The 26,152-nt window shown below is 39.0% G+C and overlaps 1 protein-coding gene across 5 annotated transcripts in view; it reads left to right on the top strand.

Moving 5' to 3' along the window:
• The window catches only part of LOC126298635 (GTP-binding protein Di-Ras2), an 847,028-nt gene extending 825,656 nt beyond the window's left edge, over window positions 1-21,372 (top strand). For all 5 annotated transcript variants that reach the window (XM_049990046.1, XM_049990044.1, XM_049990043.1 and 2 more), the window contains one exon: window positions 14,818-21,372. In XM_049990046.1, the coding sequence (XP_049846003.1) occupies window positions 14,818-15,033 (216 nt within the window). In that variant the 3' untranslated portion in view covers window positions 15,034-21,372. The remainder of the gene's footprint in view (window positions 1-14,817) is intronic.
• The last annotated feature ends 4,780 nt before the right edge of the window (window positions 21,373-26,152 follow it).

Genomic DNA, 26,152 nt, shown 5'->3' with positions numbered 1-26,152 from the left:
TTCATAATTCTTGAGCATAAAACATGTTCCATAATTCTGCAACAGACAGACGATACAGGGAGAACGACCTGAGCTTTTTTCCAGTCGCTAGGTACCCTTCATTGCCCCCGCGATCTATGATAAACTCCTCATAGGAAGGGAGCAAATTCTTTTGAATAATCTTTGTAGAGTCTTACAGGTATCTCGTCTGGTCCTGATTCCTTTCCACTAGTAAGCCATTGTAGTTGCTTTTTATTCCAATATCGGTTACCTGAGTGTCTGACATTTCGACGTTGGTACTATGAATGAAAGCAGTAACCTTATTACGATCTTCGGCGGTGAAACAATTTCGCAATACCGAATTCAGTATTTCGGCCTTCTCTCTTTTATCCTCTGATTCTGTGGATTATGATCACAGAGTTAATGAATAGAGGATATCTAACCGCTTACTGATTATACGTAGAACCAAAACCTCAGGGTTTTTAATCAGATCGATTGACAAAATTTTACTTTCAGAGTACCGAACTCTTCTCTTACTGGTCTCCTTGCGCTCATTTTCGCTTCGATCAGCTTTTGGTTGTCAACCACGTTTTGACTTCTCTTGAATCTCTCAATAAGCTCTCTTCGTTTGTTTACGAAACAGTTTTTTAACACGGCTATTAAATCACGGTGGGTCCTTAAACCCTTGCTTCGAACACAATTGTCTGAAGCATATTGAATGATGCTTTTGAATTTTTTTCACTTGTGCTACATATGTTCGTCCTCAGCAGTGAATATTTGACATTGGCTACTCAGATTCTTTGCAGTTTGTACCCTTCTACACTCCTGGAAATGGAAAAAAGAACACATTGACACCGGTGTGTCAGACCCACCATACTTGCTCCGGACACTGCGAGAGGGCTGTACAAGCAATGATCACACGCACGGCACAGCGGACACACCAGGAACCGCGGTGTTGGCCGTCGAATGGCGCTAGCTGCGCAGCATTTGTGCACCGCCGCCGTCAGTGTCAGCCAGTTTGCCGTGCCATACGGAGCTCCATCGCAGTCTTTAACACTGGTAGCATGCCGCGACAGCGTGGACGTGAACCGTATGTGCAGTTGACGGACTTTGACCGAGGGCGTATAGTGGGCATGCGGGAGGCCGGGTGGACGTACCGCCGAATTGCTCAACACGTGGGGCGTGAGGTCTCCACAGTACATCGATGTTGTCGCCAGTGGTCGGCGGAAGGTGCACGTGCCCGTCGACCTGGGACCGGACCGCAGCGACGCACGGATGCACGCCAAGACCGTAGGATCCTACGCAGTGCCGTAGGGGACCGCACCGCCACTTCCCAGCAAATTAGGGACACTGTTGCTCCTGGGGTATCGGCGAGGACCATTCGCAACCGTCTCCATGAAGCTGGGCTACGGTCCCGCACACATCGTTAGGCCGTCTTCCGCTCACGCCCCAACATCGTGCAGCCCGCCTCCAGTGGTGTCGCGACAGGCATGAATGGAGAGACGAATGGAGACGTGTCGTCTTCAGCGATGAGAGTCGCTTCTGCCTTGGTGCCAATGATGGTCGTATGCGTGTTTGGCGCCGTGCAGGTGAGCGCCACAGTCAGGACTGCATACGACCGAGGCACACAGGGCCAACACCCGGCATCATGGTGTGGGGAGCGATCTCCTACACTGGCCGTACACCTCTGGTGATCGTCGAGGGGACACTGAATAGTGCACGGTACATCCAAACCGTCATCGAACCCATCGTTCTACCATTCCTAGACCGGCAAGGGAACTTGCTGTTCCAACAGGACAATGCACGTCCGCATGTATCCCGTGCCACCCAACGTGCTCTAGAAGGTGTAAGTCAACTACCCTGGCCAGCAAGATCTCCGGATCTGTCCCCCATTGAGCATGTTTGGGACTGGATGAAGCGTCGTCTCACGCGATCTGCACGTCCAGCACGAACGCTGGTCCAACTGAGGCGCCAGGTGGAAATGGCATGGCAAGCCGTTCCACAGGACTACATCCAGCATCTCTACGATCGTCTCCATGGGAGAATAGCAGCCTGCATTGCTGCGAAAGGTGGATATACACTGTACTAGTGCCGACATTGTGCATGCTCTGTTGCCTGTGTCTATGTGCCTGTGGTTCTGTCAGTGTGATCATGTGATGTATCTGACCCCAGGAATGTGTCAATAAAGTTTCCCCTTCCTGGGATAATTAATTCACGGTGTTCTTATTTCAATTTCCAGGAGTGTATATCTACATCTCCATCAACATTTATACTCCACAAATCACTGTGAGGTGCATAGCCGAGGGTACGTTCCACTGTACCAGTTACTTGGGCTTTTTCTCGTTCCATTCACGTACGGTGCTCGGGAAGAATGATTTTTTAAATGCCTCTGAGCGTGCTGTAACCAGTATAATCTTTTCCTCACTATCCCCCTGGGAGCGATATCTAGGGGGTTGGAGTATATTCCTAGATTTATCATTTAAAGCCAGTTTTTGAAATTTTGTGAGTACACTTTCTCGGAAGATTCATTATTGCTAGGTAAAGATATGTTCCTAACTTTCCTAACATTCCTTTTAATACCTTTAGTCTTAGTTACTATCACAGACTTAAGTGTTTAGCAGTTGGTTCTCTAATTATCAGCTCGATGTAATTTTCGGATAAGACATCCAGAATAATGGCACATGGATCCCTGTCTCTGCATAAGATTTTATGGGATTACTCTCCCAATCTGTACCTGGCAAGCTGAAGTCCCCCCTATTACAACGGCATGGTCAGGAAAGTTATTAACGTTATTCTCCAAGTTCTCTATGATGCGCCCTACCACTCCTTTTCCTGAACCAGGTGGTCTATAACGGGCAGCCAAACGAAAACCGAGCACACGCCACAACGGGACCATGGAATGGTTCCATTCAAAAGAAATCACCACATACTTTAAGATATTTATCCCACTGAGAACCGAGACAATCAATTCCCGTTTCGTAGAACACGGTGGGCCGCAGACGTATCTACAACCATACCCACTCTTGTAGTTCTTCGTCCACGCATATGTTCCTTCATGTCTCTAAACATGTGAAAATCACTTTTTCTCACTATCCTCCTGGGAGCGATATCTAGGGTGTTGGAATATATTCCTAGAATTAGCATTTAAAGCCAGTTTCTGAAATTTTGAGAGTAGACTTTCTCGGGTGACATGTACCACAATTTGCAGCCGTTTGCAACCAGTGCGTGCGAGCCTCCTCCAAGCGTCGAACGTGACCCTTACACCTCCCCCCTCCCCCCACCCCTTATAGCGTTTCCCGACGTAATTCCTAAACCGAAGCCTTCGTCCAATTGGCAGTGTGGGGTGGCGTTATCGTGCAACAAGGTGATTCCGTCCGATAGCATTCCATTGCGTTTTGACTTTATGGGACGTCGCAGTTTCTGCAAAGTGTTTTCATAGCGCTGCGCGTTGATTGGGGTTCCACGCACGAGAACCACCACGAGCAGAGGCCCCATGAGGTCTAAGAAGGAATTATCTTACCGAAATTTGTGTGAACAACTTTTAATTTCCTCTTGTTGTTGTTGTTGTCCTCAGTCCTGAGAATGGTTTGATGCAGCTCTCCATGCTACTCTATCCTGTGCAAGCTTCTTCATCTCCCAGTACCTACTGCAACCTACATCCTTCTGAATCTCCTTAGTGTACTCATCTCTCGGTCTCCCTCTACGATTTTTACCCTCCACGCTGCCCTCCAATGCTAAATTTGTGATCCCTTGATGCCTCAAAACATGTCCTACCAACCGATCCCTTCTTTTAGTCAAGTTGTGCCACAAACTTATCTTCTCCCCAATCCTATTCAATACCTCCTCATTAGTTACGTGATCTATCCACCTTATCTTCAGTATTCTTCTGTAGCACCACATTTCGAAAGCTTCTATTCTCTTCTTGTCCTAACTAGTTATCGTCCATGTTTCACTTCCATATACGGCTACACTCCAAACAAATACTTTCAGAAACGACTTCCTGATACATAAATATATATTCGATGTTAACAAATTTCTCTTCTTCAGAAACACTTTCCTTGCCATTGCCAGTCTACATTTTATATCATCTCTACTTCGACCATCATCAGTTATTTTACTTCCTAAATAGCAAAACTCCTTTACTACTTTAAGTGTCTCATTTCCTAATCGAATTCCCTCAGCATCACCCGATTTAATTTGACTACATTCCATTATCCTCGTTTCGCTTTTGTTGATGTTCATCTTATATCTTCCTTTCAAGACACTGTCCATTCCGTTCAACTGCTCTTCCAAGTCCTTTGCCGTCTCTGACAGAATTACAATGTCATCGGCGAACCTCAAAGTTTTTACTTCTTCTCCATGAATTTTAATACCTACTCCAAATTTTTCTTTTGTTTCCTTTAGTGCTTGCTCAATATACAGATTGAATAACATCGGGGAGAGGCTACAACCCTGTCTCACTCCTTTCCCAACGACTGCTTCCCTTTCATGCCCCTCGACTCTAATAACTGCCATCTGGTTTCTGTACAAATTGTAAATAGCCTTTCGCTCTCTGTATTTTACCCCTGCCACCTTCAGAATTTGGAAGAGAGTATTCCAGTCAACATTGTCAAAAGCTTTCTCTAAGTCTACAAATGCTAGAAACGTAGGGTTGCCTTCTCTTAATCTTTCTTCTAAGATAAGTCGTAAGGTCAGTATTGCCTCATGTGTTCCAACATTTCTACGAAATACAAACTGATCCTCCCCGAGATCCGCATCTACCAGTTTTTCCATTCGCCTGTAAAGAATTCGCGTTAGTATTTTGCAGCTGTGACTTATTAAACTGATAGTTCCGTAATTTTCACATCTGTCAGCACCTGCTTTCTTTGGTATTGGAATTATTATATTCTTCTTGAAGCCTGAGGGTATTTCGCCTGTCTCATACATCTTGCTCACCAGCTGGTAGAGTTTTGTCATGACTGGCTCTCCCAAGGCCGTCAGTAGTTCTAATGGAATGTTGTCTACTCCGGGGGCCCTGTTTCGACTCAGGTCTTTCAGTGCTCTGTCAAACTCTTCACGCAGTATCGTATCTCCCATTTCATCTTCATCTACATCCTCTTCCATTTCCATAATATTGTCCTCAAGTACGTCGCACTTGTATAAACCTTCTATATACTCCTTCCACCTTTCTGCCTTCCCTTCTTTGCTTAGAACTGGGTTGCCATCTGAGCTCTTGATATTCATACACGTGGTTCTCTTCTCTCCAAAGGTCTCTTTAATTTTCCTGTAGGCAGTATCTATCTTACCCCTAGTGAGATAAGCTTCTACATCCTTACATTTGTCCTCTAGCCATCCCTGCTTAGCCGTTTGCACTTCCTGCCGATCTCATTTTTGAGACGTTTGTATTCCTTTTTGCCTGCTTCATTTACTGCATTTTTATATTTTCTCCTTTCATCAATTAAATTCAATATTTCTTCTGTTACCCAAGGATTTCTAGCAGCCCTCGTCTTCTTACCTACTTTATCCTCTGCTGCCTTCACTACTTCATCCCTCAGAGCTACCCATTCTTCTTCTACTGTATTTCTTTCCCCTATTCCTGTCAATTGTTCCCTTATGCTCTCCCTGAAACTCTGTACAACCTCTGGTTCTTTCAGTTTATCCAGGTCCCATCTCCTTAATTTCCCACCTTTTTGCAGTTTCTTCAGTTTTAATTTACAGGACATAACCAATAGATTGTGGTCAGAGTCCACATCTGCCCCTGGAAATGTCTTACAACTTAAAACCTGGTTCCTAAATCTCTGTCTTACCATTATTTAATCTATCTAATACCTTTTAGTATCTCCAATTTCCTATTGCACGATAACACAGCCTCCCCATCCCCGCCCCTTACACTGCCAATCGGACGAAGGTTTACGCTTCAGTAATTTGGTTAGGAAGCACTGCAGCATCCTCCGTGCAGCCCAGACCTCTCACCGTGTGATTTTCACGTCTTCCAATTCTTTGGAAACCTGAAGAAAATCATACGTGGACGCCTATTTCAGTCCGACAAGGAAGTGCAAGTGTGGGTGCGTTAGCGACAGACTGCGTTCTACGAAACAGGAATTGATCGCCTCGTCTACCAGTGGGATACATATTTTGAAACTGTAAATAGGTTGTTTAGGTTTTTTTATTGGTAACGCCACGTAGCGCTCTGTATGAAAAATCACTGGCTGTGCTGTGCGCATTCTGTGAGTAGTTTGCATTGTTGTCTGCCATTGTAGTGTTCGGCAACTGGATGCTAACAGCGCGTAGCATTGCGCAGTTGGAGGTGAGCCGCCAGCAGTGGTGGACGTGGGGAGAGAGATGGCGGAGTTCTGAAATTTGTAAGAATTGGTGTCATGAACTGCTATATATATTATGACTAGTGAAATAAATACATTGTTTGTTCTCTATTAAAATCTTTCATTTGCTAACTATGCCTATCAGTAGTTAGTGCCTTCAGTAGTTTGAATCTTTTATTTAGCTGGCAGTAGTGGCGCTCGATGTATTGCAGTAGCTTGAGTAACGAAGATTTTTGTGAGGTAAGTGATTTGTGAAACGTATAGGTTAATGTTAGTCAGGGCCATTCTTTCGTAGGGATTTTTGGAAGTCAGATTGCGTTGCGCTAAAAATATTGTGTGTCAGTTTAAGCACAGTCGCGTAATAATTTTTCTAAGGGGACGTTTCAAAACGTGTAGTAATTACTTTTGAAAGGAACCATTCAATTGCCCCGTTATAGCGGGTGTTCGGTTTTCATTTGGGACTGCGAATGCTGTGTTCGGATGGGGGCTGAGTTGGCATCCCTTCATTAAAAAAAATGGCTCTGAGGACTATGGGACTTAACGTATGTGGTCATCAGTCCCCTAGAACTTAGAACTACTTAAACCTAACTAACCTAAGGACATCACACACATCCATGCCCGAGGCAGGATTCGAACCTGCGACGGCATCCCTTCGCTCCCATCTTCAGGCCGTGTTGGCTTCAGTCACACAGCTTCAGACTGTTGCCAATGGGCATCACTGTGGGGGTCCGGATGGGGGTTTGCCGGGGACGGCCACACATCCTCCGATCGGACTTCGGCTGTGGCTGCCCGAGATACTGCGCACATTGAGGCTGACCCCTCACCCGTGGGTGAGTGGGAGGTCGTCTCGCGGTGTGGCAGGGGGCGAAAGACATTCCGGAGGGCTGAACGGAAGGCCTCTCTAGTTTGTCTGACGAACCGGTTTCAGGCTCTGTCTCCGGTTGATACTGCTCTTCGGCCGGACATGGCTGCTTCTGCTGTTCCATAGGTTGCCCCTCACTCTACAAGATCCGGGAGGTCGCAGAGGGTGGGCTTACTGTTAGTTGGAAGCTCCAACGACATGAGCGTAATGGGGCCCCTTAGGGATATGGCTGCAAGGGAGGGGAAGAAAACCAATGCGTACTCCGAGTGCAAACCGGGGGGAGTCATTCCAGATGTGGAAAGGGTCCTTCCGGATGCCATGAAGGGTACAGGGTGCACCCATCTGCAGGTGGTCGCTCATGTCGGCACCAATGATGTGTGTCGCTATGGATCGGAGGAAATCCTCCTGGCTCCCGGCGGTTATCTGATTTGGTGAAGACCGCCAGTCTCGCTAGCTCACCATCTGCAGCATCGCCGACAGGACTGACTGCGGACCTTTGGTACACAGCCGAGTGGAGGGTGTGAATCAGAGGCTGAGACGGTTCTGCGACCGTGTGGGCTGCAGATTCCTCAACTTGCGCCATAGAGTGGTGGGGTTTCGGTTTCCGCTGGATAGGACAGGATTCCCCTACACCCAGCACGCGGCTACACGGGTAGCAGGGGATGTGTGTCGTGGACTGGGCGGTTTTTTAGGTTAGACGGCCTGGGGCAAATACAGAAAGGGCAACAGCCTCAAAGAGTGCGGGGCAAAGTCAGGACATGCGTTGACCAAGCAGCAGTCGGTATTGTAATTGTAAACGGTCGAAGTTGCGTTGGTAAAGTACCGGAACTTCAAGCGCTGATAGAAAGTACCGAAGCTGAAATCGTCATAGGCATGGAAAGCTGGATGAAGCCAGAGATAAATTCTACCGAAATTTTTACAAAGGCACTGACGGTGTTTAGAAAGGATAGATTCCATGCAACCGGTGGTGGCGTGTTCGTCGCTGTTAGTAGTAGTTTATCCTGTAGTGAAAAACAAGTGGATAGTTCCTTAGAATTATTATGGGTAGAGGTTATACTCAACAACCGAACTAGGTTAATAATTGGTTCCTTTTACCGACCTCCCGACTCACCAGCACTAGTGACAGAACAACTCAGAGAAAACCTAGAACACATTTCACATAAATTTCCTCAGCACGTTATAGTATTAGGTGGAGATTTCAATTTGCCAGATATAGACTGGGACACTCGGATGTTCAGGATGGGTGGTAGGGACAGAGCATCGAGTGACATTGTACTGAGTGCACTATCCGAAAATTACCTCGATCAATTAAACAGAGAACCGACTCGTGGAGATAACATCTTAGACCTACTGATAACAAACAGACCCGAACTTTTCGACTCTGTGTGCACAGAACAGGGAATCGGTGATCAAAAGGCCGTTGCAGCATCCCTGAATATGGAAGTAAATAGGAATATAAAAAAAGGTAGAAAGGTTTATCTGTTTAGCAAGAGTAATAGAAGGCAGATTTCAGGCTACCTAACAGATCAAAATGAAAATTTCTGTTCCGACACTGACAATGTTGAGTGTTTATGGAAAAAGTTCAAGGCGATCTTAAAATGCGTTTTAGACAGGTAGGTGCCGAGTAAAACTGTGAGGGACGGGAAGAAACCACGGTGGTTCAACAACAAAGTTTGGAAACTACTGCGAAAGCAAAGAGAGCTTCACTCCAAGTTTAAACGCAACCAAAACCTCTCAGACAAACAGAAGCTAAACGATGTCAATGTTAGCGTAAGGAGGGCTATGCGTGAAGCCTTCAGTGAATTCTAAAGTAAAATTCTATGTACCTACTTGACAGAAAATCCTAGGAAGTTCTGGTCTTACGTTAAATCAGTAAGTGGATCGAAATAGCATATTCAGACACTCCAGGATGATGATGGCATTGAAATAGAGAATGGCACGCGTAAAGCTGAAATACTAAACACCTTTATCCAAAGCTGTTTCACAGATGAAGACCGTACTGCAGTTCCTTCTCTAAATCCTCGCACGAACGAAAAAATGGCTGTCATCGAAATAAGCGTCCAAGGAATAGAAAAGCAGCTGAAATCAATCAACAGAGGAAAGTCCACTGGACCTGACGGGATACCAATTCGATTCTACACAGAGTACGCGAAAGAACTTGCCCCCCTTGTAACAGGGGTGTACCACAAGTCTCTACAGGAACGGAAGGTTCCAAATGATTGGAAAAGAGGACAGGTAGTCCCAGTCTTCAAGAAGATGCGCAAAACTATAGACCTATATCTCTGACGTCGATCTGTTGTAGAATTTTAGAACATGTTTTTTGCTCGAGTATCATGTCGTTTTTGGAAACCCAGAATCTACTCTGTAGGAATCAACACGGATTCCGGAAACAGCGATCGTGTGAGACCCAACTCGCTTTATTTGTTCATGAGGCCCAGAAAATATTTGATACAGGCTCCCAGGTAGATGCCATTTTCCTTGACTTCCGGAAGGCGTTGGACATAGTTCCGCACTGTCACCTGAAAACAAAGTAAGAGCCTACGGAATATCAGACCAGCTGTGTGGCTGGATTGACGAGTTTTTAGCAAACAGAACACAGCATGTTGTTGTCAATGGAGAGACGTCTACAGACGTTAAAGTAACCTCTGGCGTGCCACAGGGGAGTGTTATGGGACCATTGATTTTCACAATATATATAAATGACCTAGTAGATATTGTCGGAACTTCCATGAGGCTTTTCGCGGATGTTGCTGTAGTATACAGAGAAGTTGCAGCATTAGAAAATTACAGCGAAATGCAGGAAGATCTTCAGCGGATAGGCACTTTGTGCAGGGAGTGGCAACTGACCCTTAACATAGATTAATGTAATGTATTGCGAATACATAGAAAGAAGGATACTTTATTGTATGATTATATGATAGCGGAACAAACACTGGTGGCAGTACCTCTGTAAAATACCTGGAGTATGCGTACAGAACGATCTGAACTAGAATGATCATATAAAATTAATTGTTGGTAATGCAGGTGGCCGGGTTGAGATTCATTGGGAGAGTCCTTAGAAAACGTAGTCCATGAACAAAGGAGGTAGCTTACAAAACACTCGTACGACCTATACTTCGGTATTGCTCATCAGTGTGGGATCCGTACCAGGTCGGGTTGACAGAGGAGATAGAGAAGATCCAAAGAAGAGCGGCGCGTTTCGTCACAGGGTTATTTGGTAAACGTGATAGCGTTACGGAGATGTTTAGCAAACTCAAGTAGCAGACTCTGCAAGAGAGGCGCTCTGCATCGCGCTTTAGCTTGCTGTTCACTATTCGAGAGGGTGCTTTTCTGGATGAGGTATCGAATATATTGCTTCCCCCTACTTATACCTCCGGGGGAGATCACGAATGTAAAATTAGAGAGATTCGAGCGCTCACGGAGGCCTTCCGGCAGTCGTTCATCTCGCGAACCATACACGGGTGGAACAGGAAAGCGAGGTAATGACAGTGGCACGTAAAGTGCCCTCCGCCACACACCGTTGGGTGGCTTGCGGAGTATAAATGTAGATGTAGATTGCCTCTCATATAAAAGCATCCGATTACCATTTTTGATCCACCTTTGATGCTTAACGTCACCCAGATTAATTCACATTCGGAACACGTTATAACCTCGACAGATATTATCGAATTCTTTACTACAATAAATACGTCGTCACCATTGGTGACAAACCTGTCCTTCAGATAAATATTCCAACCCGAACTTACGATTTCGTTGCTGTTCACTTCAACTAAATTTGTGTTCCTAATACTATCTGGGAATTACGATCTTCAATAAGCGATACTAATTCTTGAAGTTGTCCTTGGATGCTCAAACAGTTTACCAATAATATATTAACCTTTTCTCTGTCAGATCTGTGAGGACGAGCATTCTCTGACAACAGTGTGGTTGATGTAACTTCGATTTTGGCAGGCAGTTCATCTCAGATCCCGTGGGGAAGGGAGGGGGGGCTTCTCGAACTTAAAAGAAAAAAAAAGGCCACATTCACACCACAGGTACTCCAGTACCAAGCAGCCGCCTCCTGCATGTAGTGAATAGTGAATGCCTGACCTGATCACGTGACGTGGCGCTCCTGATGGTGATTGCCTCACGGAAAATTATCCACTAATTTTTACTCACCTACTATGATAAGTGTGTCAGCTACGTTGGCCATGGCAATCGTACCTTAGTCAGCAACGTAATTAGTCGTCGAGTACTCGATATGGCTGACAACAGTAATGATTTTGGTTGAAAAACTCAAAGATAATGGCGATTTCGCCATTCAGTTGGATGAATATATAGGAGACCACAATGATTTGTACCTAATTCGTTATTGAGATTTATAAATGGCAACAAATATTATGAAGATCAATTCTTCAGACTTGATATGAGGGCTGAGTTCTAATTTATTACAATACCTCTCTCTGGCTTTGTTGTGGTAATGTCTTGAAAAGTGTTGTGAACTCAGTAATGAACGTCATTCTTCCCTTGTTCAGCGAAAGAACGTCGTAGACAAAGATTGTGTTTCGAAGCTATAGTATTTTTGTGACATCTTTGAAAAACTCAGATCATTACATTTTTCCCTCCAAGGTAATTAGATCTACATTCTACGACCGTCACACAAATTTCAACCTTTAGAAAGAAACTAATATTTGGGAAGGAAACGGTCACTGATAAAGATATACATTACTTTTTTTTGTTTTGCTTTTCACGTGGGTTTAGAAGACAATGACTTTCATTTGAGAGGAGAACTGGAGTTGATGGTTTTGGATCATTTAGCGTAACTCAGTTATTACTTCCTGAAGAACGTTCCAGAAGAAATTGATCAACAGAACTGGGTCAAAGTCCAGAACTTCCATCAGCACTTACCACTCAAGAACAAGAGCATTTAATTGATATTCCTTGAAGCTGCACATTGAAATCTAAGTTCGTTTCCTCATCACTGCTTAAGTTTCGGAGACTGGAGAAGTAGAAGTATCTGCAAGTATGTAACAGGTCTTACGAATTTTGAAACCTTTTGCAACACCCTACTTATGTGAGGCAGGTTTTTCAGCATTCTCAGTCATCAACACGGAAAACAGGTCGCGTATGAATATAGATGGAAGACATGAGAATCGCAATTTCCAGTATTGTGCCAAAATTTGAAGAAGTGATGGTGAAGAAACAAGTTGCAAGAATAAGATCTAATGAACTGAAAATTGGGTTAAAGTGTTACGTCAATAGTTAATAAAGAAATAACTACTGTTATTCATTTTTCTTCAAAACTTAATTTTATTTCCCCACGCTTCGAGCCTGATTTCATGTGCGTAAGGAACCACAGGTGTTTATATTCAGAACAAGGGAGCCGTTGAGCCAATTGAAAGTCATCTGTGGGTACATTTCTAAATAAGTTAGTGACGTGGAATGATACTAGGTAAGAAGTAGGTGGGTCTAATACACAATGAATTTATAAAAGAATCTTATGGAATTTGTGGTACCAAACGCAGACTGAAATTTTACTTCGTATTATGATGTAATCTAATTCTGTCGCCAGTAGGGAACAAGGAGCAGAGAAGGATGACACACTGGCTATACTGGAATGCCATTCTTGCGTAATTTGTGTAAGCCATACCCTCTTGGAGCCATAGGACACATATTAACAAGCATGCGGCTGCTGGTTTCTGATGTAATACTTGTACATGATTTGATAGTGGCTTTGTCTTGGCCATCGAAAGCTGGAATCGAATCTTTATGTAAAGTGTGAAACTCGCCACCTCCTTTGTATTCGTTCTTGTTTTGTCGCTCCTGTCTACCAGCAGGAAAATCAGATCCGAAAACGAAGTGAATATTAACCCGGTCATTTTCATAAAAGACCTATGGAATTTGTGGTACCAAACGTAGGTTTAAATTTTATTTCCTTGTGGTTGCGTAATCTTTGTGATTTACAATAACATCCCCTGTAAGCAACTCCTCAGGTCTCCAGTAAATGTCTTATTTCGCGTCAGTCATCTTTCATTAGGATCTTTCCTGTCTCTTTAAGCAATTTCGTACATTCGGGAACATTCTAGACATCACATTATAATGAAATCTTGTTCCAGTTCGTGAATATGTCTTATATACTATCTCTTCTTACAATTATTATATTTTATTTTCTCGCTTGCTTCCAAATGTTTAGTACAGCCATTAATCACCTGGAAAGTAACATATTTTCCTTAGAAAGTTTTGTTTCTTATGTTCTACGTACAATATTTTCTCTGCTGGTACGTAAATATTTTCTTTCGTCTAAACTAGTCAGTACGTAAATGCCGCCTTCTATTTGCTACGGGATTCTATTAATGTCTATCAGGAACAAGTTGTTATTTTATAGAATATACACTCAAACTCATAGATGAATAATATATTTTTTATTAAAATCATTATGCTTATTGTCCTAAATTTACCTGTGAGAAGCATGTGGTTAAGTTAAGTTTTTGCAGCTTATTGAAACTTGTTTCAATTCGCATTCCATTTTTACAATAATAGAGTAACCCATCTGTTAATGAATATACGCAGAGTTCCTATAAATATAAGCGTAGTGGACATTACGCTAATACCATAAAACACCACCCCCAGTCCTGATAATAGCCTCATTTCAACGAGGAAGAAAGTTTGCAAGTTCACTCATTGGGTGATGATTAGATCCGAGAAAGCCGCCAATATGCGGTGATGTTGGTTCCAACATTTCATCCTCTCTTCCAATTAGTCCCAGATATTTTCTGTGGAACTAAGATCACGTGATTCCCTTGGTCAGTCGACGTGCAATAGGGTGTCAGAGTTTTTCCTCAAACCAGGTATGTATGTGTGCTGCGCTGCGAATACGGGTGCTCAAATAAACATTCTGTTTCACGTTCATAGTGAAGTGAAAGAGTGAAAGCAAGTCTCCATTTTGCTTTAGTATTAACTTTAATTGTTTCCCCACATTATTTTCTGTACTTTCGTAAAGATAAAACATGAAATATAGGGATCATACGAACGATTGAGAGGCTTAAACCTTTTTATAATCATTTAAAATTACCCAGAGACAATTTTATTGCGAGCTTTTAACCTTGTCAGTTACATGATGGGAAGACGTCGATATTAAGGCACATACCACAAGTAAATTGTCAGGCAGATTGCAACCTGAATGACAGGTAACAAACAATTAGCATGAGTAGGGCAGAAGCGGATATAAGTTAAATTCAAAATGGGAAAATGTTAAATGCTTGTCCTAGGTGATCAATTTCTTGAATAACTGCTAAACAGTGCCGTTGTACGGAATATTACCGTGTATAGCTATTGCTCCATTAATTAAGTTTTCAAGCATGTAGGAGACTGTAACATTAAACTTTTATTTTCATAGAAACACCGCCAATAAGAATATCTTCAGCATTACGTGCAGAACAATACCCTGTATAGTAGGCAACTGTAACACACGGAAGTTAGTATCTTAAGCAGCGGAATGGTGTGTTTATGCTATGTCAGTTTATTCCTTATCATAGTGCCAGTATACAATGCTTTACACTACCAGGCTGGTTTGTCACAATTTGCAAGCAGAGATAGAGAGGGAAAATAAGGATCATGCAATTTATATGTACTGGTAAAGGAAAGTGTTCCTGGTTTGTGTGCGCTATCATCTGAGCTAATCAGCAATTAATGTTTCAGGTCCCAGCTTCTGAAGGGGAAGCTGAAGCAGGCAAATGGGGTTGCAGTTTCATGGAAACTTCAGCAAAGACAAACCACAACGTGAAGGAACTCTTCCAGGAACTGCTAAACATGGAGAAAAATAGAAATATTTCATTAGAGCTTGGTTCAAAGAAAGGTGGTAGACAAAAACTACCTGGATCAAACAAAATTAAGGAAAAATGTACTGTAATGTGAATTATGAAAGGAACTTTTTATAAGTAAAAACAATTTATGGTACAGTACCTTGCAATTTTGGTTGGGTATTCAGAAACAAAAGAAAAAACCAATAAATAATTCTGTGCAAGATTTGCATTTCCCTTCCCTTAAATGTGGAATTTCTTTTCAGTAAATATGCATATGCACTAGCAAAGAATTGCAGCTCTTGAATATGGTTGCTTAAAAATAGTTGTTTTCTGTTTATGTTACCTTTCTTCTCACCCAGACATATCGTGCAGTAATGCATTGTTGTGTGACACAGGAAGACAGTGATATTAGACTATATTATAGTATAAGAGATAATGTGTCAATTTTTGGGAAACAACTAAAATATATCAGTATCTAGTTAAAGACAATCTTTCAACTGGAAAATTATTTATTAGACGTTTGTTAACAGTATTTATTTGCTGTTACAACCTAAGTTTAAACCCAATGCGACAGAACTGAGTTACAAACTTGCAAACTGGATAAACAAAATTCACATAAGAATGTGAGCACCTCAAAATCACAAAACATGCACAAGCAGAGCAATATGTTCAGTGTCCTTGAAAAACTACAGGTTTTGCTGTTACCTGTCACTGTGAGTTACAAATGGTGGAGGTGATTCAGATTACTCAGAATTTTAGAAAGTGATAGGCTAGATTTAGATGTCCAGGTACGAAATTTCTTTGAGAAATAGGTTTTTTATGGTGTACATTTAATAGTATATGATGAAGTGAGATGATCTTAAAGTATAATTCACACAACGACTAAAATAAGATTTGAATTCATAAAGTTTTTTGGCTATTTAGAAACGCTAAAATACCGGTAATTTAAGGGAAATAGCTGTAATGTGATATGTAGAAAGGTGCTGAATATGAATATTATTTTAAATACAGAATTTCAGATTATTAAAGCTTTGAATTTATAATTACCAGTGGACATTTACTAATAAGTGCCATTGACTAAAACATTTCTGGTATAATGAATAGGTCTTTCACTAAAGATGGCAGCAGCTCATTGATAGAGACACAGTGTGTCCATGCAGTTACATGCTGGATTTGCATTAGTAAACACAATCAATAACTTAATATACAGTAGCATCCACAGCTATTAAGAATAATAAAATTTACTGTGTTTTATACAGTCTATAAATAAATGGTATAATTGAATTTGAAATTTTATATTTGTTGCAAAGTGCATATCATAATTAAGAGTAGAAAATTACTTTTTGAAATAATATTTAAAAACAAATTTCAGTAATTATCCTTTTAAAAGATTAAAATAGTTGTAATACATATTAAATCTGAATCAAAGTCGTCTAAAGTCCAAATCCAGTATTGGGGGAATGAGGATAGTAAATCATAATCTTACATTGTCAGCTCAACATAATCAGTATGAAAATATTGTTCAACCAAGATTACTAAACTAATAATGTTGCAAATGATATTGGAACATGTGTCACGGTGAAAGATATACAGGTTTGCAGGAGGGTAAAGGAATTTAAATAGTAGAGGGTTTGTGATGTATGTATGACAAAATATCTGGAAATTTCTATAAAATACATAGAAATCCAGTTTTAAAGAAGTTCGTTCAAAAACATATATTATTCGCATTTGAAAGGTAATATAAAACACTGACACACAAATGGACAATGAATTTAATAACATCTTTTACTTTAATGAAGAGGTTTGAGTAAAACTGGAATTGAGATTCCTTGATACATAGTACTACACAACAAACAAACACAAACACAAACACAGACACACACACACACACACACACACACACACACACACACACACACACACACAAACAAACAAAGTTCCATGAAACTCCGTCTACATATATTGTTGTCCATTACCTATTACAAATACATTAAGACTGAAAACCTTTTCATTGATATGGAATGGACCAAGTAAATGAATACCTTGCTGCATCACACTATATAATGGTGGTCACAGCGACATACTCTTGAGTGAGCTATGGTTTATGCATGAAGATAGCAATCTCTATCTGGAGCTATTGTTTATTTCTAAGCTTTAAATATACGTGGTGGGGAAAACCATTTTTACACTATCTTATAAACAATGTATCAAACCATTTGGTAATTTTCTCTGTTAGAAATAATTAGTATGAAAATGTATTGCTGCTGTTGTCTTTGTGAGTTTTAATGCTGTGATTATTACATGAGCTTAACCTTTACTTGCCTTATAAGGTAATTGTTACTATTGAAATAAAAATGTTAAACACATCCATTCACAAGTATTAACAGTGAGGAATAGCTGTAGCTCTAAAAGTATAATTAATGTAAAGGCAGAGCCATCAGTTAATAATGCTTTGAGTTTACTTTTGACTGTCTGTAATCTATGAACAATCGGTTTTGTATTTGGTTAAATCATGAAACTCTTTCACTCTGGGAGACACTTACTTCAGTGAGCAAAACACATCTGTTATAAAAATTGTGTTTATAGTATGAGTTCATATGATTAAACATCAGTGTCCCTATATTGTTGCACTATTGTATCAGTTTTAAGATATACAGTGCACTTCAGTGTGAAATTTCATATTCATCATGGGCAGAGTTCAGATAACAGGGAACTTAAGTTGTTAAGCTGACAACAAGATGACTCATAACACACGTTTGTTTGAAGCATTTAATACACATGTACTTTCTTACTATGAGCGTACTCTGACTATGATTTCTTGACAATGATTTTTTACTTCTTATTTTATGTGCATAAAGCAACAACATTTGACACTAGTGTGTGTATGTGTGTGTTTAGCAAGAGTTCCAGATATTTTGTCATACATTACCACAAAAAATGTTGGTGAGCAATAGCAGTGAACTTACCTGTAGTCCCATTTTAATCTTTAGATAACATTGTTTCCCTTAAATCATATACATTATATGTTGAAAACTGTGAAGGTGGGATGTCAGCGATATGAAACATAGTTGCTGCACCGAAAGTTTAGTTCTGTTTTCCCTGAACTACAATTTTATATCCAAATGTATATAATTCGCCCTCTTCTCTGTGCTTATGTGCGTCATTTCAAAAGTTAACCCTTTGTTTATGCTAATTAAGAATGATTATTTATTCGATAGCCATTTTATGTCACTTTCAGTTAAAATTGACATGAATATCTTTTTATAAATGAATAAAAACTTATTCAGTATTCCATAAGTTTCTATTAAGTTTTACTGTTAGAACATAGTTATTCGAGTATTACACAGACAGCTAATATTTGTTGTGTTTCAGACGGAAATATAATGTAAAGATGTCAACAAACACATGGTGTTGACATTTATTATACTTTGCTGTGTTTTAATTGCGTGTGATATTTGTAGCTACCATAAGTAAGTTACTTACTGAGATTTGTAATATACAAGTGTAAATATATGTCACACAAAGTGTAGAATGTCAGACTGTATGGACCACAGAACTAGCACTGTAGCATAGATAAAGACCCATTTGTAAGCATTGTTCTTCATTATAAAAACAGTTTATTTGTTCTTGGTGGAAAGTACTGTGAAATGTAAAATGGTGGTTCTTGAACTGTCCTTGAGTTATTCTTATATTACAATGCTTTTTATACAGAGAAACAGAATGTATATAAGAAATTTTCTATTTGGTAATGTATGTCATTCAGCATGGGAAACATGCATAATATTTTCATCTTCTTATCTGATTAAATATTGATTTTTTCTATAATTCATTATGTGAACTGTTGGTTATAAAAAATACAACATGCAATTTTATTTAGACATTGTTTCTTTTTGTATAATTACATATAATTAGGTCATTCTGTTTCTGCAGAAAAGTTGCAAACTATCATTGAAAGTAATTTATTTGCCATACTCATTTTAATGACAATCATTATACTGAAAGCATTATGATAAACAAACTGCAGTCCAAATAGCTAAAAACTGATATGAAGACAGAAATAGCAGAACATGAACAAAGAAAAGGGAACTAATGTATACAATGTTAAATTAATTATCAGGAAACTGACATACAATGCCAAACAACTTTCCAGCCAGTGTCTCTGTTTCAACATTGCTCTCAGATTTATCACAGTTTTCAGTACAGATGAGTATGGCTATTCTCTCTGCCCATATCTCCACCTCAATATTTGATTTTTAGGCATTGTATTTAGTCTCCGTAGTTAAGTAAATTGCATACTTCATAGAAAACTTACAATTTTTAGAAATATATAAATCAACTTTCTGAACTATTTATTTGTATTAATTTATTCATTTATGTACTTCTATTATTAAGCTTCTTTGTGTTGCCTTGAGTGAGAGATGATGCATACAGTACACAAATGATAAGTGCACTTTATCTGATGTTTAGCTCATTATAACAAAGCACAAAATGTGTACCCCAAAAATAGGTATATAATAAATTGTTTAACAGATGTGAAATAAATGCTGTTACTGAATTTGTTGCAGTGGCAGTGTGTGACTGAGTGTTTCAAAGACTTTCAGTGTTATTTGTATTAAGAAAATGTGCAGATCAATACATTTGAGTGTGTATAATATGTGTTTGTGACTGTCCTAATAATAAAAAACCTACAGAAGTAGGTACTCAAACGTATATGTGATTGTGGTGAATGTGAATTTGGAAACTGGTTGTTAGTTGAACAACAGGTTTTGTTAGTAGCTGTTTGGCTTACGTCTCATTTTCATTATATGAGACTGCAGCAGATGCTATATGTCTACAGAATGGTATTATAACATTAACTGTCCATCTGATCTTCTTGTCTGATCTTAACTCTAAATTGCTAAGATGCTCTCAATTATTTGTAAATAAAAAACATAATTTGTTCTGTCATTCTAAGATGCATGTGAAATTTCCCTTAAAGATTATTTATACTCTCATTAGACTTTATTAATGTCTATTTCCCAAACTTTAAAAGAGTATATCTTGATCTGTATGCAACATATCTTATATGGTGGCACTCAGCAGTCAAAATCATTAGCTGCTTTAGTTAATAATATGATGTTGTAGCATTACAGAGAACAAGCAGATTAATGTATGTTGTGAAAATACGTGTACAGATAAAATTATGAGTCTTGGTTCAATAACTGGTCTAAGCTTTGAGCCCACATGCAATGAATTCAACTGAATATTCAGTCATTCATGCAAAGGTCTATAACTATTAAATTTAAAGTTTAAAGGAAACAGTCAACTTCAGTTGTTATATACAATCTGTTGGCACATCAGTGAAAAAGAAATGAAATTTTTTGTGTTTCCATACATATTGAAAGTAATTTGAATATTTATGTTGCTGTTATGTTAATGGCAATATTTCAGCTTCTAGTTCATAATGTAATGCCCATTATTTCTTTTATTCACAAAACGTCCTGCCTTTGTATTGTTAAACATATATATTGACTCATGTAAGAATTTTGCAGTATTGTTACAATTGATACTGTTCTGTAAAACATGTTCATTTGATAATTTGTTTGAAAAATAGAAGTTTAAAACTGTTTAATTTATAATCAAGTACTATATGTTCTATGAAATGAAATGAGGTTGCTAGAAGAATCTAATTTCCACTTGTTGCTAACTGTAGATTCTTTTTCACTGTATGGCCTATTTTGATTCAGTCTGATGATAATTGTAATTCTAGTTAATTTAATAATACTTAAACACAATTGTAAACACATTGAGCAGTTCATCATATCGTTTTATATAATTAACATTAATTATTTAAAAAACAGTGGTCATATTGACATTATGCAGCACAGATAACATTTCATACATGTTTGTCGTTAATTGATGTTCAAATGTGTGAAGACTGTACGATTATGATAGAAATATTTGTGTGTCTATAAATTAATGTGTCGAAATCTCTACTACTCTTTGTGTAATGTGAATCATTGAAAATAATAATATTCTGATAAGAGAAACGTGTTGTGCATGAATAGAGATAGGGAATGGAAAAGTAAAGCAAGAGCACAAAGATAGGCTCAAACAGTGGAAATAATTAATTTATCTTTTAAAATTTGGTGACATAGTAGAACAAAGAGATACAGTACATCAAATTGATTTTGATTTTATTGTAAGACAGCATCAGAAAGGAGAGATATGCTAATTTGTTTGACACATGTTCTCAATTTATCTTTCATCAGAGCATCTTAGAAGCATATATGAATGAGCTCCAAGTAAGGGTTTTGTCACAAAACTCTTCCATCCACTTTCTTTTTTTTTTAATTGTTCTGGTGGGACCTGTATCAATTTAATTGCCATGTAATTTGGTGTATTGAAATTGAACAGTAAACAACATTTTTATATGGATAAATGAAAGTGTGAAATAAAATATTGACACATATATGTCATAAGTAGTTCAGCAGAAAAATTTAATAATTTCTCACTTAAGTTTTGTATTATGAGCTGATACAGCAGAAGGACTGAATGCCTTTATCACTGTTAGTTCACAATGTAATTGTTGTCACTGTATCATACAACTGTATGAGCATTAAATCTAAATCTGATTTTTGTCAGATGACTTTTCCATCCAGCTCCTCACTTTATCTAACCCAAGGCAGCATTGATGGTGGCTGTTACAGCAAGAACATTTTTGCATACTACTTATGTATGTGAGGACAGTTCACTACCCATGAAACATAAGAGACACTGAGCAAAATGCAGCACATATAAAAATACATTATATGTCAAGAGGAAGGCACTGATGTTGTGCCCATGAAGATACAGCCCAACTGAATTTAAAGCCATTGGTCACTAAGATGGGTGATGGTAATGTGGAAGTCATGTGCGGCAGGCAGAGGAATAGCAATAAGCAAGATGGCTACAAAATATTGCAGCACTGTAGAACATGTAGTATGTGCAAATTAAGTAGCTGGCGGCCATTTGGGGAGACTGAGAGCACCAGAGATGCCACAGAAGGTATCCAGAGAAAAATAACGCAGGAATTGTGTGGACTGTCAGAAGTAAGACAAAAAACAGATGTAAAACTGTTGAAAAGAATGAACAATAGACAAATAAAACTAATGGGGGAGGAGAATATGAACTGGTATGGAGAGAAAAATGGGTAGCAGCAGTAGGGGCAGATAGATGGAAATGAGGGACTAGTAGAGATTTAAACTGGGGAGGGGCGGTGGTAATAGTGAGTGTATTTAAGTGTGATTTAACATGCTGTGAAATAGGATGACTTTTGGAAGTAATCATTTAAGTCAACAAGTCATATAATGATGAGTAGCATGCCTGGAATTGAAAGGGGCAAGTGATGGGGGTGTTTAGTTTACCCCTGGTCTTGTCTGGTAGTAGCAATTAATCTGAGTAATTAGTTGGTTCATTGTTACATCCATGTAGAATACAGTGCAGTAATATAAACAATGCTGATGAATTACGTGATTATTTACAAAGATGGAGCATATAGGTAGATAGGTGCGATAGATATAGCACTTTGGTCTTCCACAGGGATATGACTCATGAGTGTGGACTATACACACAAGAAATTTGTAGTGATGGAGATAGATTTTGTATCATTTGGGCTGTTGGACGTTGGGCAGACTGTTAGTTTGGGAGGAGTGAACATGATGGCAAAGGAGATATTACGTACTTCATGGCTAACCCCTCTCTGTCTCTGAATTGATGAACCTTAACAGTTTGGGAGGGGTGGAGATGTTAGTGGAGGAGATATTACTTACTTCAGGGATGATAAACCCTCCTTGTGACTGTGTTTTTGAACATTCTTCTCATTACATTCCTTATCTTTCTAAAAGTGTTAATCCAAAACCATCCTATGTGCAATATATCCATGTTTGTCTCCTTGGCCCTTCTGCTGTCAATCGTTTACCCCAAGAGTCATACACCCTTAGAAGGCCCAGTTACAAGACTTGTCCCATGAGTCCACTCGTCACTTCATATTGCAGTCTTCTCACTGGCAATTGCTACCCCATCAGATGCAGGATCTTCCGTAAAAGCAGCTACATTACGTACCATTTATTTGCATGTTTTCTATACAGATATGCCGAGAAAACATTCACTTGAATGACTTGCTACCAGCAAAGTGGTACCAACGGCCTACTAGAACATCAAGCAGTTGTGCAGGCTACCATATATAGTGTAGTGCACTCTAATGACTGATTCACAAACCATGCTACATGAATTCACATTCTTCCTGCCATACATTAAAAACATTTGAATTGTGCAAGGGGAAACTCTCATAACTATATCTTCATTCCAATATACCTCTGACCTCAATCTGTGATTGCCCTTATCTTCCATCTCTCTGTAGTTTCAAAATCGTTCTATTCTTGTGCCCACAAACCACCTTCACATATCTCCTGTTAATTTTCCACTTCATCCTTGCTTACATGTAACTTTCTTTCCATACATCATTCCTTTACTCTTGATCCCCCTGCACTTCTCTATCCTATTCTCTCAGGGTTTCTCCTAGTCATCAAGTAGTCTGCATAGATGAGTTTCAGGTATTACGTTCATATTCTTTTTTGAAGAGTCTATTTGCTGCTTGCCACCTTTTCCATTAGGGGAGTAGTGATCCAAGTTTCATAAAACACAGTGGCCAGCTCATCCAGGTGAGAGAAAACATAGCAGCCCTTTGTACTGATTCTGATGGAGAGGATTGGGTACTTTTTGTAGGAGGAGCAGAAAACATCAAGACTCGCAATTTGGAATATAGAATTAAAGGTTACATGGAGGAAATTGTAGTAGCAACAGCACACGCCCATGTGGAGTTTGTGGAGGCTTTGTAACACTGTTAGCCATATTAACAAAAATATTCCTGGATTGCTTCTAACTGAAACAAAGTCTTACATCTACGCTACATGCAGTTCGGAAATCGTGATACACAAATCATATACGACACCTGAATAGGAGGGGGGAGGAAATATTAGCGGAGCACCTCGCAGATAGATATGAGATATGAGAAATCTAGATGCACTATTGAGTTAGTATTTGTGGACATTTCAGTGTAAATTTTATAGAAGCTATGGTTAGTAAAAATGAAACAGAATTATCATTAGGTAGCTTCTACCTCACTTCAGTAGTTAGTTTTCCAACATGCTCTTCAGCAAAATAGTACAACACCGACTGACAATAGTTTCATTAACAGTGCTCAGGCTGAAGTAATTAAGACATACACAAGTGTTAAAAGGGCTATCTGATAATGATATACAGTTAGTGGAAATAAAAACATAGTGCCTTACAACCGAGATGCAGGTTCATACAAAGCAGTGAGGCTCATTGATGAGAACAGAATCCAGTGTTCTAATAGTGAGTTAAAAGAGGTTGTATGGTATGATGTATGAATAGAAAGAGATGCTAATATGAAGTTCAAATTATTCCATAGTAAATTTGTGTCAATATTTACTTTCTTAATAAGTTATCCAGAAGATCTATTAAAAAATCAAGACCAGAATAAGTGAAGATCCAAGATTACATGCTCACTACATAAATATTGTAATAGTTTAAGGAAAATCATCAAAATGTCAAGTAGTATGTATGTCCTGACAGAAATTAACATTGCAGATACCAAGTTTACAATTAAATGGGATACTGTCAAATGGGAGACAGGACAGCCAGCCAGAGAACAAGGTATCCTAACAGTTGCACTAAATGTAGTATGTGCAACAATGTTCTGACTGATAATTTACGAGTGGCGAGTACTTTTAAGAAACACTTTCTAAATGTAGTAGCAAAAATGGGAGTAAATGGTTCACTTGAAGAAGCAAGAGAAGATATTAAAAACGCCTTTGCACAAAACTGCAAGCAACTGGAGGTAACACCAGTATCCTTCGCTGAAATTAGTGCAATTACAAAAACTGTAAAACACAACAAATATGTGTGTGTGTGAAAATGATCTTGTGATGATTAACAGCAAGCAGTATTTTTATTTTTTGGAGATGATACTAGTGATATAATAAATCCTATTAGATAGAAAGCCATAGATAAATTGTAAATGCTATTTTCGAAAGACTTATTAAGTGGTTGCAGAAAATGGAGTATCTAAACTTTTAAAGAACAAAATATATTTAGTTCTGTACAACAAATAGTGTCTCACAAACAACTGATGTAGCACATGAGCAGCAGTCACCAAACACATTGATGAAAACCTGAACTGGATGAAATATATCACAGAGGTTCTCAAACAATTAACTTCAGCTACTTTTAGTCTTTGTACAGCTGCTAATCTCGGGAAGAAACGAATTAACCACCTGACATATCTTGCATATCAGTAATATCTTATAGAATAATTTTCTTGAATAACTCACCATTTTGAAAGAAAGCACTGATCACTCAGAAGCGAGAAAAAAGAATAATGTGAGAAGTCCACCAACAGACGTCATGTAGGTACCTGTTCAAGAAGCTGACTCCACCATCACGATAAATACAAACGTTTGTTAATGAAATTCATCGCAAATATGTCACCATAATTCGAGAAGAACAGTTTGGTCAGTACTTACAACATTGGAGGAAAAAATTACCATTATTACCCATTATTAAAGCTGTCAGTGGCTCAGAAAGAGGTTCAATATGCAGCAACAACAATCTTTCATCATTTGCACAAAAATATAAAATGCTTGACAGGAAGCAAAGCAAATTTAAAATCTAACTTCAAGTCATTTCTGCTGGACAACTCCTACTATTCCACCCACGAATTTCAAATTAAAAGCTGTTGGCTGATAAAAAAATTATTTTTAAATATAGGTCCATGAGTAGGACTAAAATATAGTGCATTCGTTAATGTTAACACTAATGATGAATATATATCATGTAAACTGACTCACGCCACATCATTCAACAAAAGAAACATTCAGATGATCTAAGGAACATGTAACTGGCTAATTATCCACATATACATAAATCTGTTCCATTATGGATTTTTGTTCAGTTAAATTTTCCATATAACATATGATTTTTCCTTTGATAACTTTCCTTCCATTTGATACGCTACATTTTACATTACACCTATGAATCTGTGGCAACAATAAAATCGTTCTTACAAAATCTTGTTTTAGATTATTCAGCTCCCTGTGGAAGAACTGTAAATTATTTGCAAGAATTCTTGGACTTATTCTCTTCATGATTTTATATCTTCAATTGAGGCTTCACTATTACACTAAAAA

This window comes from Schistocerca gregaria, chromosome X (genome assembly GCF_023897955.1).
Source record: "Schistocerca gregaria isolate iqSchGreg1 chromosome X, iqSchGreg1.2, whole genome shotgun sequence".
Taxonomy (NCBI): Eukaryota; Metazoa; Arthropoda; class Insecta; order Orthoptera; family Acrididae; genus Schistocerca; species Schistocerca gregaria.
The sequence above is the reverse complement of the archived record's forward strand: the minus strand, read 5'-3'. Positions and strand labels throughout refer to the sequence as shown.